Genomic DNA, 15,103 nt, shown 5'->3' with positions numbered 1-15,103 from the left:
GCAGGAGAATCACTTGAACTTGGGAGGTGGAGGCTGAGGTGAGCTGAGATGGTGCCATCACACTCCAGCCTGGGTGACAGAGCAAGACACTGTCTCAAATAAATAAATAAATAAATAAATAAATAAATAAATAAATAAAATAAAATGACTTGCCTCTCTGGAGAGGACCCATTTTTCTCCAAATCCCTTGTTTTGTCTCCACTCCTGTCCGACTCCATCCTTGGAGTTAAGAGAGGGATGTCACCTGCTTCATAGCAGTCCTGCCAGAGTCGGGTCCTGCACGCCTCCCCAGAAGGGCTGGATTCGACAGGACTCTTGGATATTATACAGTTAGTGTGGATTGTGTGCAGGAAAGGGAAGATGGACCAGGCTGAGGAGAGCAGATTTGTAGTGGGAGTGGCCCTGAATCCTTACCTGTGCCTGGGCAGCCTGGCTGGTTTCAACAGGGTGCTCTCACCTCCATGGAGAAGGCCTTGCTGTGCAGCTGGAACGCTGCAGAGTTTGGGGGGCCCCCACTTCCTCCACTTGGCAAGTGGTAGCAAAGGAGGGCTGCCCTTGTGTTGGGGCAGGGTGGCTCATGTGTCAGGGGAAGGCAGGAGGGGATGGGCTGGTTGGGGTGCGGGGGATCCTGTTCATACCTGTCCTGAGCCTGGCTGGAGGTCTTAGGGGTGCAGGCTGTGGGGGTACCGTGCAGCACCGTGTGACATGTCTGTGTTCTCTCTCCGCAGCGTGGCGTCAACACGGACAGCGGCAGCGTCTGCAGGGAGGCCTCCTTTGACGGCATCAGCAAGTAAGTCCTGGGCCCCCAGGGACTCTTTCCCCACCCTCCCCCACTCCCACCTTCACCAGCACGTCTTTCCCGGTCTACAAATAAGACATGAACTATGTAAACTTCTCTTTAAGGCGTTTGGGCATTTTGAGGAAATGTTTAGAAGCATAATTTGCCAAAAATCACCTTGATTTTTCTTGAAGGAAAGGTGCCCCATCTCTGTTTGCTCCGTAAGGAAAGTGCTGAGGCAGCCCTGCCACTGGGCAGGGGCAGGGGCAGGCACAGGTGGCGCTGTTTTCCCTCTAGCGATCTGCTGTGAGCCCCTGTGGTCTGTGCATCAAGCTGCCCCACCCTGCCCTTTTTTTTCCGCTCTGTCACCCAGGCTGGAATGCAGTGGCCTGATCTTAGCTCACGGCAACCTCCACCTCTCGAGTTGAAGCGATTCTCCTGCCTCAGCCTCCTGAGTAGCTGGGGTTACAGGCATCCGCTAATTTTTGTATTTGTAGTAGAGATGGGGTTTTGTCATGTCGGCTAGGCTAGTCTCGAACTCGTGACCTCAGGTCATCCACCCACCTCGGCTTCCCAGAGTGCTGGGATTATAGATGTGAGACACTGCGCCTGGCCCAAGGCACCTCTCTTAGTCCCAGCCATTAACCCCTTCCAACCCGGCTCTCAGCAGCTCCCCCATGTCCCTTGCTGCCCTAATCCCAGGTAGGATCCCCTTAACCTCTTCTCAGTCTTAACTAACCAAGCGCCAGGCTAAGCCTCCAAACTCTGCCTGGGAAGCGGTTCCCGTTTTCTCTCCAGGCAGGAGGACAGACCTTGGGCACAGGGAAAGAAGCCCCTCCCTTGCTTGTCACCCCTCACCCACGGCCCCTGGGAGAGCCTGGAGAGGGTAGGAGAGCCCTCCACCATGGCTTTGCATGGTTCCCTGGACTGGCTGGTGACTGGCGCTGGGGGCCTGTGGCCTGCATTGTCAGCTGATGCTATAGCAGACAAGGCCCCTGCGCTCGAGACTGCTGAGCATGGACAGTGGGCAGCTTCCAGCCCCACCTCTGACACCTGGATCCCCAGCCCTTCTCCTGCCATTCATCCTCTGCAGCCCCCGTGTCCTCTGTTGTTCACTGGTGGACCAAAGCAGTGATGGAGGAACCGCCTTACAATTGTGTATGAGCCCAAGCTGCTGGAATCTGTGTGTGTGATGTAGGGGTGATTAGGAGGGCTTATGAGCTCATAAATATGTATCATCTCCCCCCTCCCCCTATGCTAAGAGCGATGGGGTGGGCGGGGGGTGGGTAGTAGGTTTGCTTTTTCACTGCGCAGATCTCCGTGTCCTCCTGGGAGTTTCCCCAACGCGGCCCCGCCTCCCATATCTGGCAGCAATTAGCCCAGCTTGTTGAAATGCTGGCCATGGAGGTGGAGCTGCTGTCTCTCCCCAGGCCTCCCAGGCCCTCAGAGGGGGTACAGGCACCGCCAGCTGCTGCCTTTCCCAGGCCCAGGGCTCCCTGAATCCCCCCAGCACTACCTGGTGCTGGGTCTCCAGTGTCCTGCACACCTTTCCTCGACCATGCCATGGAACCTCTCTAGGTCCTCTGCTTGGGTCTCTGCAGCAAGGGGACCCTCAGCTCCTCCACACGTAACCTGCTGCTGCCTGGGCTTGTGGTGGGCACTGGAGGAGATCATGCTCACCTGGAACCTGGCTCAGAGCTGGTGCTCAGTGACAGTTGCCCACAAGCAAACCCCAGCAAATCCCATTGCTCCTCTGTGCCTCAGTCTCCCCATCTGCATGGTGAGCCAGGTGGGCTCCAGGATCACCGATTCCCAGTTTTCCCTGATGTCAATGAATCATGGGCCATCTCAGTGGTGAGAGCGTTGCTTGCTCCTCCTCTGGAGAGAATGCGGAGCCCCCCAGGAGCTCACATCTGACAGCTGTGTGGTGGGCGTGGTCCCAGCCAGGAGCTCCAGATGTGACCCCTGAAGCAGAGCTCTGCCAGCTGCTCCTTGAGGTTCCCTGAGGGAGGCTGGTGGGGCCCCGGGGAACCCTCATCACTGTCAGTGAGTGTCAGGAAGCCAAGGCTTCATTCTACCCCCCAGGAGGATTCCTAGGTGTGACCTCTCATCCCAGCCTTTGTCCCCTGTTGCCCCCCAGTCCCTGTGGCCCCTGCCAAAAGCCCAGAGGAGGCTGTGCTCTGCAAACTCCCCACCCCACCCTGTCACCACTGGGACACTTTCTGGAGAGCCAGGGACTGCCTTACTTTTGCATCATCTCCCCGGGCACCAGGCTGGTATCTCTCCAACCTCTGATCCAGGCCAGACTGGAGCGGACTGGGGGGTGCTCACCCAGCCCCTTAGCTGGGGGCTGGGCTGAGACACTGCCCCCCGCCCCCCCACACTGGGTGCTGGTGCATCAGTTTCCGCACCCATGCGTCAGGCTGCTGGCCGAGTCTCTGACTTGGCTGATGCAATGCGCTGCGGGTGAGAACCCTTGTGGCCATCTTTGGCCTGCTTGTTCTACTCCTTCCCCTCCTTGTTCCCTGCAGGGGGCCATCCACTCATGTCTCTCCCCTCGGGGCCTTCCACCTCACTGTCACCAGTGCTACTTCACTGAGGCAGGAGCCTCTGGCTGGTGACCCCTACCCTGCTTGCCGTGGACCCTGACATGGGGCTCCAGCCTCTGCCTCCAGCTGCCCCCAGCTGCTTCCCTATGGACAGTCTTGTCTGCATTCCTGGGGTCCAGGTGCAGCTTATCTCCCTGCCTTCCACTCACCCAGGCCGCCAGCACTTCTGTGCCGGGCTGGGCAGAGACTATGTCCCCAAGAGCCGCCGCTGCTCAGTAACCGCGTTCACCTGCCTGCCGGGTGCACCTCCAGCTGCTAGCTGGGATATTAATAGCCTGTTTCCCAAGCAAGATGAATCTTGCTGTCGTCCTCCTCTCCAATACGCAGCTGCTTCCGCCCCAGTTGCCTCTCACTGCTCTAATGAAGCTCCCTGTTCCTGGAATTGTCCTTTCTGACCCTTTTAAATGTCTCTGCAGCACTTTGCACCTTGGGCTTTGATTGACCTCCTGCTCTAACAGAAGTTCAGGTTTGGCCTCTTGGTTTGACCTGAGGGGCACACCCCTCCCCGGCTCCCCTTATCCCCTGGCCTGCAGGGAAGAGGAGCTTGTGGTAGACAGTGGCCCCCACTGTCTTCCCAGCCTAGACCCTCAGGGCCCTGGTCCAGCTGGATGGTTGGCCCTCCAGGTGTGGCTACTTGGGGTGTCTGGCCTGGGGTCTGTCCCACTTGAGCTCAGCCTTGGTCTCAAACCTCCCTCTGCCTCCCCAGATCAGGGCCAGGTCGCCTGCTGCCTGCAGTATGAGTGTGCGGGGTCTCGAGGTGTGGGGACAGCGGAGGATAAGGAACAGAGGGGACAGGGCAGAGGTGGGCTGAGGGTGGTGAACAATGCGTACTGCCAGAGAGACCGGGGGAGCCCCCTATGGCCTGAGGCCCTGGGCTCACCCAGTGGTGTGGCTCGGCGTGATGACAGTAGTGTGAAGGGCGTAGGCTGGGATGGTCTGTAGGGCCTTTTGAGTTTGTGGTCTGGCCCAGGCCGCAGCTCCATGTGTGGCTTGATTGGAGCAGTCCCGAGGAAGATTTGGGAAGAGCAGGCCTTGCTGCGGGCTCTGGCAGGAGGGCTGGGTGTGGGCATGGGGTCAGGTGCTCATTGCCAGGTCCTGGCAGGAGCATGATGGGGGGTTGGTTTGGCGGCTGGGGTGGGGGGCTGAGGTGGGGAGGGGAACCCTACAGCAAGAGACTTGAGACTTCTTCCTGTGGATGGCAAGCACCACGGGTCCCTGGAACACTTGGCTCCTGAAGGCAGGGAGCAAAGTCAGACATGGTAGATTGCTGAGAGCATCTAAGGAGGTAGACTTTAGGCCAGGTTTTCCTGACAGCAGGACTGACCATGAAGGAGAGATGGTCTGTTGGGGGATTGTTGGCAGGGGCCGAGTGGCCTGAGCTGAGGGCTGCCTGTCCATCAGGTTTCCATGCCTTAGCAGGGGTGCCTTTTTGGCACAAGGCAGTCGTCTCCCAGACAGACAGAAGCTGTACCCTGGGCGTGGGCAGTGAGTAACAGGGCTCCATTTCTTGCCATTGGCTGAGAAAGAAATATGGTCGGTATTTTACATTTCTTATATCAGTGTAAGAAGTACACTTATTCAGGCTAAGTGTATTTCTTATCTTTTGGCATTTACTTAGATCACCTTGCACATTTGAAGACAATTGGTAACGGATTTATTCTGTCTAAGCAAGCAGTTAAAGATGAAATTCTGAATTTGGGAGTTGTTAATGCAGAAATATTAATATTCAAAGATGTGAATTTTAAAACCCAGAAAGTAGAGGGACGTTATTAAAACTTGACGATTACAGCAAAATACCAATCTGTGGTTTGAGGACCATGGTTTTCTGGTTACTGTTAACTTGGATATCAAGTTAATATTTAGGATTGGCTTCCTTTTTTTTTTTTTTTTTTTTTTTTTGAGACAGAGTCTTGCTCTGTTGCCCAGGCTGGAGTGCAGTGGCACGATATTGGCTCTTTGCAACCTTCACTTCCCAGGTTCCAACAATTCTCCTGCCTCAGCCTCCCAAGTAGCTGGGATTACAGGCATGTGCCACCACACATGGCTAATTTTTGTATTTTTAGTAGAGACGGGGTTTCACCATGTTGGCCAGGCTGGTCTCAAACTCCTGACCTCAGGCGATCCACCTGCTTCGGCTTCCCAAAATGCTGGGATTACAGGCGTGAGCCACCGTGCCCGGCCAGGATTAGCTTTCTAATTGTGACCCATGGAGTTCTCGGTGAGGGGAGGGACCCTCAAGAGGTAAGAATCTGACCCAGCCCTTTGGCAGGGAGCAGAGTGGAGGGGCTGCCTCATCTTTGGGTGAGATACTCCAGGGAGAAAGACAGGGGCTTTGGCCCTTTCATCTCCCAGCCCTCATTTAGAGCTCATCAAGAAATTACACTGTGCTTCCAGGGCACTCCTACCCTCACAGGCCCAATGGGATTTCGTTGATACTTTTACACGATTAATACATGCTCATTGTAGAAAATGCTAACCAGCATGGAGGCAAAAACGAGAACTATATGAACCCAGGGTTCAACCTGTTAACTTTGTCTTTTGGATTCTTCCATGTGTATCTGATTGTGTTTCTCTTGAGTATATTTTTGTGTCTGTGTATCTGTGTACATACATTGATCTGTGTCTGTGTGTACCTGTATGTGTGTATATCAGGGTGTGGATCTTTTTGTACATACTTGCCTGAGTACGTGTGTGTATATCTGTGTGTCTGCATTCCCCTAAGCTTGTGCCTTAGTGTGTGTTTGTGTGTATGTGTTCTTGTTCATACCTGCCTACGTCTGTGTGTGTCTGTGCGTATACAGTGGGGTCTGTCTATGTGTGTCTGAGCATTACCCTGTTGTGCACATGGCTGTGTGTGTCCATGTGTGCCTCTTTTCCAAGCGTATGCCTCTCTCTGTGTGTCTGTGTATGTGCATCTGTGTCTGCGTGCTGAATCACTCTGTGCTGGGTCACTCTGCTGCTTGTGTACATGTGCACGTGTATGTGCATACGTACGTTGAGTAAAATGAAACGTTGGTGGTGTGTTTGTCTACTGAGTATATTGGCCACTGCTTTTCCTGAGGTCAAAGTGGCATTTGGTGCAGTGGGAGCCAGAGGCTATTTTGTAGTCTTGATTTATGTCACCTGCTACCCTGTTCTTCACTCTGAACCACACTGGCTGCCTGTAGTCTCTTTGATATTTCATAAGTAAGGCTTTGATTCCACAACATTTAGGTTGACTTTGAATCATATAGTCCTGTTTATGTAGTTAAGGATCCTGAAAGCTTCAGAGATCTGGAATCCTCTCAGTCTGCTGTTACCCCCTTCTCTCTTCTCTCCCCTGTCCCTGCCCTTGCTCAATTGGCTCAGTTAGGAGAAGGGCTGCTGGCCTCACAACCATGGCATTACATCAATGTTTTCAACACTATTACGGAGCCTTGGAGGGTCCCTGGCTTGCAGAAGGACAGGAGGTCACGACCCTGCATGTGCTTGTGTATGCTATCCTTCCCTAAGATGGGGCAGGTCGTTTTTTCTTTCTTTAAAGGGACAGGGTGTCACTCTTGCCCAGGCTGCTGGAGTACAGTGGTGCAATCATGAATCACTATAGCCTCAACCTCCTGGGCTCAAGCGATCTTCCCACCTCAGCCTCCTCAATAGCTGGGACTACGGGTGTGGGCCAACACACCCAGATAATTTTTAAATTTTTTGTAGAGACAAAGTCTCGCCGTGTTGCCCAGGCTGGTCTTCAACTCCTGGGCTCAAGTGATCTTTCTGCGTTGGCCTCCCAAACTGTTGGGATTACAGGTGTGAGCCACCACACCTGACTAAGGAGCAGGTCTTGGAATCCAGAGAGTTGAAGTCTTGCCGAGGCTTCTCTGCTGAGGCCTATAGCTTGTGCTAGGCTACCTTGTTCTCCAGCTTGAGCTCTGGGTCACACATGGTTCTCTTGTGTCAGAGATGTGCCCTGACCTGATCCTTTTGTCTCCTGGGGTCACCTTTTCAATGATGTTCATCTTATCGAAGAACAGCTTTTGGCTTTGTAGATTTTTCTTATATGTTTCCTTTTTATTTCATTGCTTTCTACAAGGGGCATTCTTAGGATGGAAGTTCAGATAACTGATTTTCAGTGTTCTTTTCTGCTGTGTATATTTAGAGCTATGAGTTTTCCTGTGAGCACTGCTTTAGCTGAATTTCTCACAGGTTATGATATTTCATATTGTTATTTTCTAATTTCATTGCATTTTTGTCTTTGAACCATGGGTATTTTTTGATTTCTCATTTAATTCTGTGATTAATGAACGTTCTCTGCATCTCAGCCCTTTAAAATATGTTGAAACTTCCAGCATGTGACCATTATGATAAATGTTTCACATACACTTAAAGAAAGTATGTATTCTGCAGCTATGGGCCATAGTGTCCTGTATATGTCAGTTACATCAAGTTGGTTAATTTATTGTTTATATCTTCTATATCTTTCCTGATTTCCCTACTTGCTTATTCTGTCACTACTATGTTATTTTATGGCTGAAAATATTTTTTCTATGGATACTTATCACATTTCGTTTGTCCATTCATCAGATGGTGGACATCTGGGTTGCTTACAACTTTTGGCTGTTCTGAGTAATGCTGCTATGAGCATAGATGTCAAACTTCTTGTGTGAACATATGCTTTCAGTTCCCTTGGGTATATACCTACAAGTGGAATTGCAGGGTCATCTGGGTGCCTTTCATGTCTTTTCTTGCCTATTTGCCTTGGCTAGAACCTGCAGTACAGGGTTGAATAGACTTGGAGACAGCAGACATGCTTGCCTTGCTCCTCATCTTAGGGGAAAGCTTTTAGTCTTTTACCATTTGGTATGTTATGATATTAGTTGAGGGGATTTTTTGTAGATGCTTTTTATCAAGTTGAAGAAGTTCCCTTCCCTCCCTAGTTCATCGAGTGTTTGTTATGAAAAGGTGTTGGATTTTATCAGATTGTTTTTCTCCATCTATTTATACAAGCATATGGTTTTGTTATGTGTTCTATTAATATGATTGATGTGTTACATTGATTTATTTTTGTATGTTGAAGGAATCTTGCATTCCTGGGAAAAAATCCCACTCGGTCATGATGTATATATATCCTTTTTATATGTTACTGGATTCTGTTTGCTAGTGTTTTGTTCAAAAATTTTTGTGTCTCTCTTCACAAGGAATTTGGGTGTGTAGTTTTGTTTTCTTAAGGTGTCTTTGTCTAACTTAGCATCAAGGTAATACTGACCTTGTAGAATGGTTGAAAAGTATTGCCTCCTCTTCTGTTGTTGTTGTTTTTTTTTATTTGTTTGTTTGTTTGTTTTGAGACGGAATCTTGCTCTGTCTCCCAGGCTGGAGTGCAGTGGTGTGATCTCAGCTCACTGTACCTCCGCCTCCTGGGTCCATGTGATTCTCGTGCCTCAGCCTCCCAAGTAGCTGGGATTACAGGCGCACACCACCATGCTTGGCTAATTTTTAAAATTTTTAGTAGAGATGGTGTTTTGCTGTGTCGGCCAGGCTGGTCTTGAACTCCTGACCTCAAGCCATCCTCCCACCTCTACCTCCCAGAGTGCTGGGATTACAGGCATGAGCCACAGCTCCTGGCCCTTTTCTGGTAAGAGTTTATGAAAATTGGTGTTAATTCTTTAAACATTTGATAGAATTGCTATTCATTTCATAGAAGATATTTGGTCCTGGGCTTTTCTTTATGAGAAGTTTTTTTATTACAAATTTGATCTCTTGTTAAGGTCTGTTCAGATTTTCTCTTCCTTCCCTCCTTCCCTCCCTCCCTCCTTCCCTCCCTCCCTCCCCGCTTCCCTCCTTCCCTCCCTCCCTCCCTCCTTCCTTCCCTCCCTCCCTCCCTCCTTCCCTCCTTCCCTCCTTCCCTCCTTCCTTCCTTCCTTCACTCCTTCCCTCCTTCCTTCCTTCCTTCCCTCCCTCCCTCCCTCCCCCCTCCCCCCCCTCCCTCCCTCCGTCCCTCCCTCCCTCCCTTCCTTCCTTCCTTCCTTCCTTTCTTCCTTCGAGTTTCACTCTTGTCACCCAGGCTGGAGTGCAATGGCACGATCTTGGCTCACTGCATGCTCAGCCTCCTGGGTTCAGGTGATTCTCCTGCCTCAGCCTCCCGAGTAACTGGGACTACAGGCACAAACCACCACGCCCGGCTAATTTTTGTATTTTTAGTAGAGATGGATGGGGTTTTGCCATGTTGGCCAGGCTGGTCTCGAACTCCTGACCTCAGGTGATCTGCCTACCTCGGCCTCCCAAAGTGCTGGGATTACAGGCGTGAGCCACTGTGCCCGGCATAGATTTTCTATTTCTTATATCAGTTTAGTAGTTTGTGTCTTTAGGGATTTGTTTCAAATAGGTTTTCCAATTTGTTACTCTATGTTATTTATAGTATTCCCTTACAAACTTTTTTGTTTCTGTAAAGTCAGTAGTAATTTCCCCCTTTTTCATTCCTTTAAGGTTTGATATGTGATCCATTGGTTATTTAGTAGTCTACTGTTTAATTTCTACGTATTTGTCAATTTTTCTATTTTCCTTATGTTACTGATTTCTTATTTCATTCCATTTTGGTCAGAGGGCATGCTTAGTGTGATTTCAGTCTTTTGAAATGTATTGGAACTTGTTTTGTGACCTAACATAAAGTGTATCCTGGAGAATGATCCATGTGCACTTGAGAAAATGGCTATTCTGCTGCTATTGGCTGAGTGTTTTAGAGGTGCCTGTTAGGTCTATTTGGGGGGGGCGGGTGTCTGTGTATTGTTTTTTTTTTTTTTTTTTGAAACGAGGTCTTTGTCACTAGGCTGGAGTGCAGTGGTGCGATCTTGGTTTACTGCAATCTCCGCCTTCTAGGTTCAAGTGATTCTCTTGCCTCAGCCTCCCGAGTAGCTGGGATTGCAGGCGCCTGCTACCATGCTTCGCTAATTTTTGTGTTTTTAGTAGAGACGAGTTTTCACCGTATTGGCCAGGATGGTCTCAATCTCCTGACCTCGTGATCCACCCACCTCAGCCTCCCAAAGTGCTGGGATTACAGGTGTGAGCCACCGCGTTTTTGTTCAGGTCTTCTGTTTCCTTTTTAATCTTCTGTCTAGTTGTTTTATTCATTACCGAAAGTAGATTATTGACGTCTCCAACTATTGTCAGTTTCTCTCTCCAATTTTGTTAGTTTTTGATACATACGTCTTAGGGCTCTGTTACATGCATATGTTTGTAATTGTTTTATCTTTGTGGATTAACCTAATTATCGTTATAAAATGTCCTTCTTTGTCTTTAGTAAAACTTTGTATCTTAGGGCTTATTTTGTCTGATGTTAGTATAGCAATTCTAGTTCCATTTTCATTTCTGTTTGTGTAGCATATCGTTCCTCATCCTTTTACTTTCAACCTATTTGTGTCTTTGAATCTAAAGTGTGTCTCTTTAGAACAGATAGTTGAATCATATTTTAAAAATTCATTCTGCCTGGCTTTTATTAAAAAGTCAAAAAATAACAGATGCTGGCAAGGTTGCAGAGAAAAAGGAACACTTATACCCTGGTGGTGGGAGTGTAAGTTAGTTAAACCGTTGTGGAAGACAGCGTGGCAATTCCACAAAGACCTAAAAACAGAAATATCATTCGACCCAGCAATCCCATTACTGAGTATACACCCAAAGGAATATAGATTGTTCTGTTCTAACAACACATGCATGTGTGTGTTCACTGCAGCACCATTCACAGTAGCAAACACATGGAATCAACATAAACGCCTGTCAATGGTAGACTGGATAAAGAAAATGTGGTATGGTATACACCATGGAATACTACGCAACCATAAAAAAGAATGAGATCATGTCCTTTGCAAGAACATGAATGGAGCTGGAGGCTGTTATCCTCAGCAAACTAATGCAGGAACAGAAAACCAAATGCCACATGTTCTCACTTACAAGTGGGAGCTAAATGATGAGAACACATGGACACGTAGAGGGGAACAACACACACTGGGGCCTATTGGAAGGTGAAGAGTGGGAGGAGGAAGACAATCAGGAAAAATAACTAATGGGCACTAGACTTAATACCTAGGCGTCAGAATGATCTGTACAACAAAGCCCCATGACACAAGTTTACCTGTATAAGAAACCTGCACATGTAACCCTGAACTTAAAATTGAAAAAAAAAAAAACATTCATTCTGCCAATCCTTGCCTTGTAATTGGAGAATTTAATCCATTGACATCTAAAGTAATTATTGATAAGGAAAAACTCTACCATTTTAAAATAGTTTTCTATGTCTTATAACATTTTTGCTCCTCACTTTCTCCATTACATTTTTTTGTGTTTGATTTGTTTTTGTATTGTAACATCTTGGTTTCTTTCTCATTTCCTTTTCTGTATGTTTTGGCTATTTTCTTATTGATCATGGGGATACAGTTGACTATTAAACTTGAAAATCTAGTTTGCATTAATGTCAACTTAATTTAAATAGTATGCAAAAGCTTGCCCCTAGATGTCTCCTTTTCCTCTTTCTCTTTAGTGTTGTTATTGCCTGTGGATTGCGTCTTTATTCCTTTTGTACTTATCAATACAGATTTACAATTATTGCTTTATTTAGTTGTCTTTTAAGTCAGGAGAGAAAAGGAGTTATAAACAAAAAATACATTTATACTGTCTTTATATTTATCTATATGGTTACCATTGCCAGTGCTCTCTTTCACTTCATGTGGATTCAAGTTACTCTGTAGTATCTTCTCATTTTAGTTGAAACCGTTTCCTTTAGTTTTTCTTTCAGGTTAGGTCTACTCGTGATAAATTCTCTTGGGTTTTGCTTATCTAGGATGTTTTAGTTCTCCCTCATTTTTTAATAATGGCTTTGCTGGATATAGAAATCTTGGTGGACTTTTTTTTTTTCTTTCAGCACTTCAAATGTCATCCCACTGCCTTCTGTTCACCATAGGTTTTGATGAGAAATCAGCTATTAATCTAATTGAGGATCCTTTGTAAGTGATGAATTATTAATATCTTCCTCTTGCTGCTTTCAAGATACTTTTTTGACAGTTTGATTATGATGTGTCTGAGTATAGATATCGTTGTCCTACTTGGAGTTCATGGAGCTTTATGGATATGTAGGTTAATGTTTTTCATCAAATTGGTGAGGTTTTTGCTTTCTCTGCATTCTTTCCTTCTGGTACTCCTATTGTGTGTATTTTGGTATACTTGACACAAGAGACCATGCTGTCTGCCTAGTGGGGATCGGGGCTGGTGTTTTGCAGCCATAAAGCTTACTCTCCAACTGACTGCGTTTGAAGGACATGACCCAGGCTGCGAGGTCTGCTGCAGGAAGGGATGAACAGGCCTTTCGTGGGTCAGGAAGTCATGAAATTCAAGTGTGGGACTCTCTCCTCATCATGTGTGCATGTCTTGAATGAGGTGGTTCTTGCTGGGACATGATAGACTGTTGGATTAATGGGCTTGATTTCTTTTCCCCTCACAGGTTCAAAGTCAACAACACCATTCTTCACCCAGAGATCGTTGAGTGGTGAGTATGGGCTGTGGTCGCCGTGCCTGTTTGTTGTGCTCAGCTCATGGGGATGGAATGCCCTGTTGTTCCTGCCCACACCATCTCAGAGAGCCCCTCCAAAAGCAGATTCCCAGAACCTTCTCCCATAGCCTTTTCTGTTTTGCTTGTTCTTTGTTGTTGGTTGGCTGGCTGTACTCCTTTTGAAAGGGCATGGGTCACTTAAACATCAATGAAACTTATTTGCAATCTTACAAAAACTCCTACCGTAAGTAAACCAAACTTAGACAGCTCCAGCATAAGGTAGGTAGTGAAAAGGGCAGAAATAAACATCACGCATAATCCCATTGCCAGAAAGGTAAACACATTTTCCTTACATCACGCTTGTGTCTTGACAAAGGTGGCATTCTGTTCTACACATTCTTCTGTCACCTTCTTCCTTCCTGTGGTGATACTGTTAGCCCTTACCTGCTGCACAACTGGCTTCTACTAGCTGCCTACAAAGTGAGCTATTTTATGCTGGGCGTCACCTCTGTGGGCCCTGGAAGTGGCCTTCCAATCCCAGTGTGCCACCAGTTTTCTTCCTAAGCCATCGCATTGCTCTCTGACAGCAGCAAGGCATTTTTTCTTTGATGGGTGACTGCACTTACTGAGAATGTAGAAGAGAGGCGAGGCCAGGCCTTTGCCAGATCATCACTTGCCTAGGAGATGTGTAGCCTTCTCACATCTGACCCTAAGTCTGTATGATCACATTTTCTTTCCCGTCTAGCTGGGAACTCTGACTCGCCTCGTCTTAGAGCTTGGGACCAAGGAGGTGTCCTGAAAGATGAATGGGCATTGGCTGGGGAAAAAGGAGTAGGAGAGAGTGACCCAGGCGAAAGGACCGCTCATTCACAGAAACAAGAGAAAGGGCGGTGGCTTTGTGTGGCCAGTGTGAAGCCAGAGAGCAGAGCCCGAGAACAGTTGGAGAGACAGGCAGTGGCTGAGTGGGCCTTGGTGTCCGTTTTGACTTTTTCTTCAGAGGAATGGGAAACACAGGAAACCCTTGAATGGTTTAAGCAGGAGAATGGTAAGATTGGGTTTGCATTTAAAAAGTCATTTTGACCTCGGACTAGAGACCCAGCTGCAGGGCAAGTGTGGGAACAGGTGGCAAGTTAGCAGGCTGTTGCAGGGGCCCAGCTGGCAGTGGAGGGCAGAGGCAGGACAGATCTGAGTGGTGAGGCTGCAGTTGAGAGGGAAAGCTCCTGGGAGGGACCAGTTGTGATGGGTGAGTGAAGGGCGGAGTTGAAGGTGACTCCAGGTTTTTGTCCCGCACAGCTAGGTGGTGTGTCACTGAAATGGGGACAACTGGGAGGGCCAGATACCAGGGCAGATCTGGGACTTGGGGTGTGTTGAGTCTGAGGCAGGTGCCAGTGTGAGAGAGGGCTGAGCTGGGGGTGGAGAACTGAGGGCTGATGGTAGGCGCTAATACTGCACCCTCAGGGTTAGAGGCCAGTGGGTCCGACACCCCTCACAGCCACCCTCTGTGAAGACGGGGCTGGTGTTCTTCAAGTTCACAGTTACCTCTTGTTTTTATAAAGTAACAAAGCCGAGCTGGTGGCTCACGCCTGTAATGCCAGCACTTTGGGAGACCAACATGAGAGAATCACTTGGGGCCAGGAGTTTGAGACCAGCCTGAGTAACAGAGAGAGATCCCATCTCTACAAAAACAAAATTTCAAAAAATTAGCCGAGCATGGCATTGGACTCCTGTAGTCCTAGCTTCTTGGGAGGTCGGGGCAGGAAGATCGCTAGAGCCCAGGAGGTCGAGGCTGCAGTGAGCCGTGATTGTACTACCATACTCCAGCCCGAGTGACAGAGCGAGACCTGTCTCAAAAAAATAAAGTAATAAATGCCTGACTTGTCTATAAAAAGCAAAAGATTTATAGGATCTGAAGAGAAACCAGAGAGCCTGTCCTATCTGTAGCCCCCATTTGGGGGAAGAATAAATCCTGGGTACTTAGAATGGGCCATGTCCACTTACACTGCCTCACGTGGGACATTCCCTTGTGGTCGCTTACAGCTTGGGTGCCTTGGAGACCACAGCTGGGTTCTGTACTCCCCCGCATCTCCTAAGGGATAAGTCATTAATTCGTCACTTTCGAAGAAGCATGCTTTAATTCAAGTGACATTTTCTAGGCTTTGAGGTCGAGCCTGCGGTCGTAAGCATACCTCCCAACTTTATTAAAGCAAGCAG

General features: G+C 48.2%; 1 protein-coding gene across 4 annotated transcripts in view; it reads left to right on the top strand.

The window, feature by feature from the left end:
- PEPD (peptidase D) overlaps nucleotides 1-15,103 on the top strand; it is a 136,245-nt gene that overhangs the window by 30,571 nt on the left and 90,571 nt on the right. For all 4 annotated transcript variants that reach the window (XM_045380628.2, XM_045380630.2, XM_074023080.1 and 1 more), the window contains exons 6-7: nucleotides 729-790; nucleotides 12,845-12,889. In XM_045380628.2, coding sequence (XP_045236563.2) covers nucleotides 729-790; nucleotides 12,845-12,889 — 107 coding nt within the window. The remainder of the gene's footprint in view (nucleotides 1-728; nucleotides 791-12,844; nucleotides 12,890-15,103) is intronic.

This window comes from Macaca fascicularis, chromosome 19, assembly GCF_037993035.2.
Source record: "Macaca fascicularis isolate 582-1 chromosome 19, T2T-MFA8v1.1".
Classification (NCBI taxonomy): Eukaryota; Metazoa; Chordata; class Mammalia; order Primates; family Cercopithecidae; genus Macaca; species Macaca fascicularis.
Note: the sequence above shows the minus strand (reverse complement) of the source record. Positions and strands in the feature narration are given on the sequence as shown.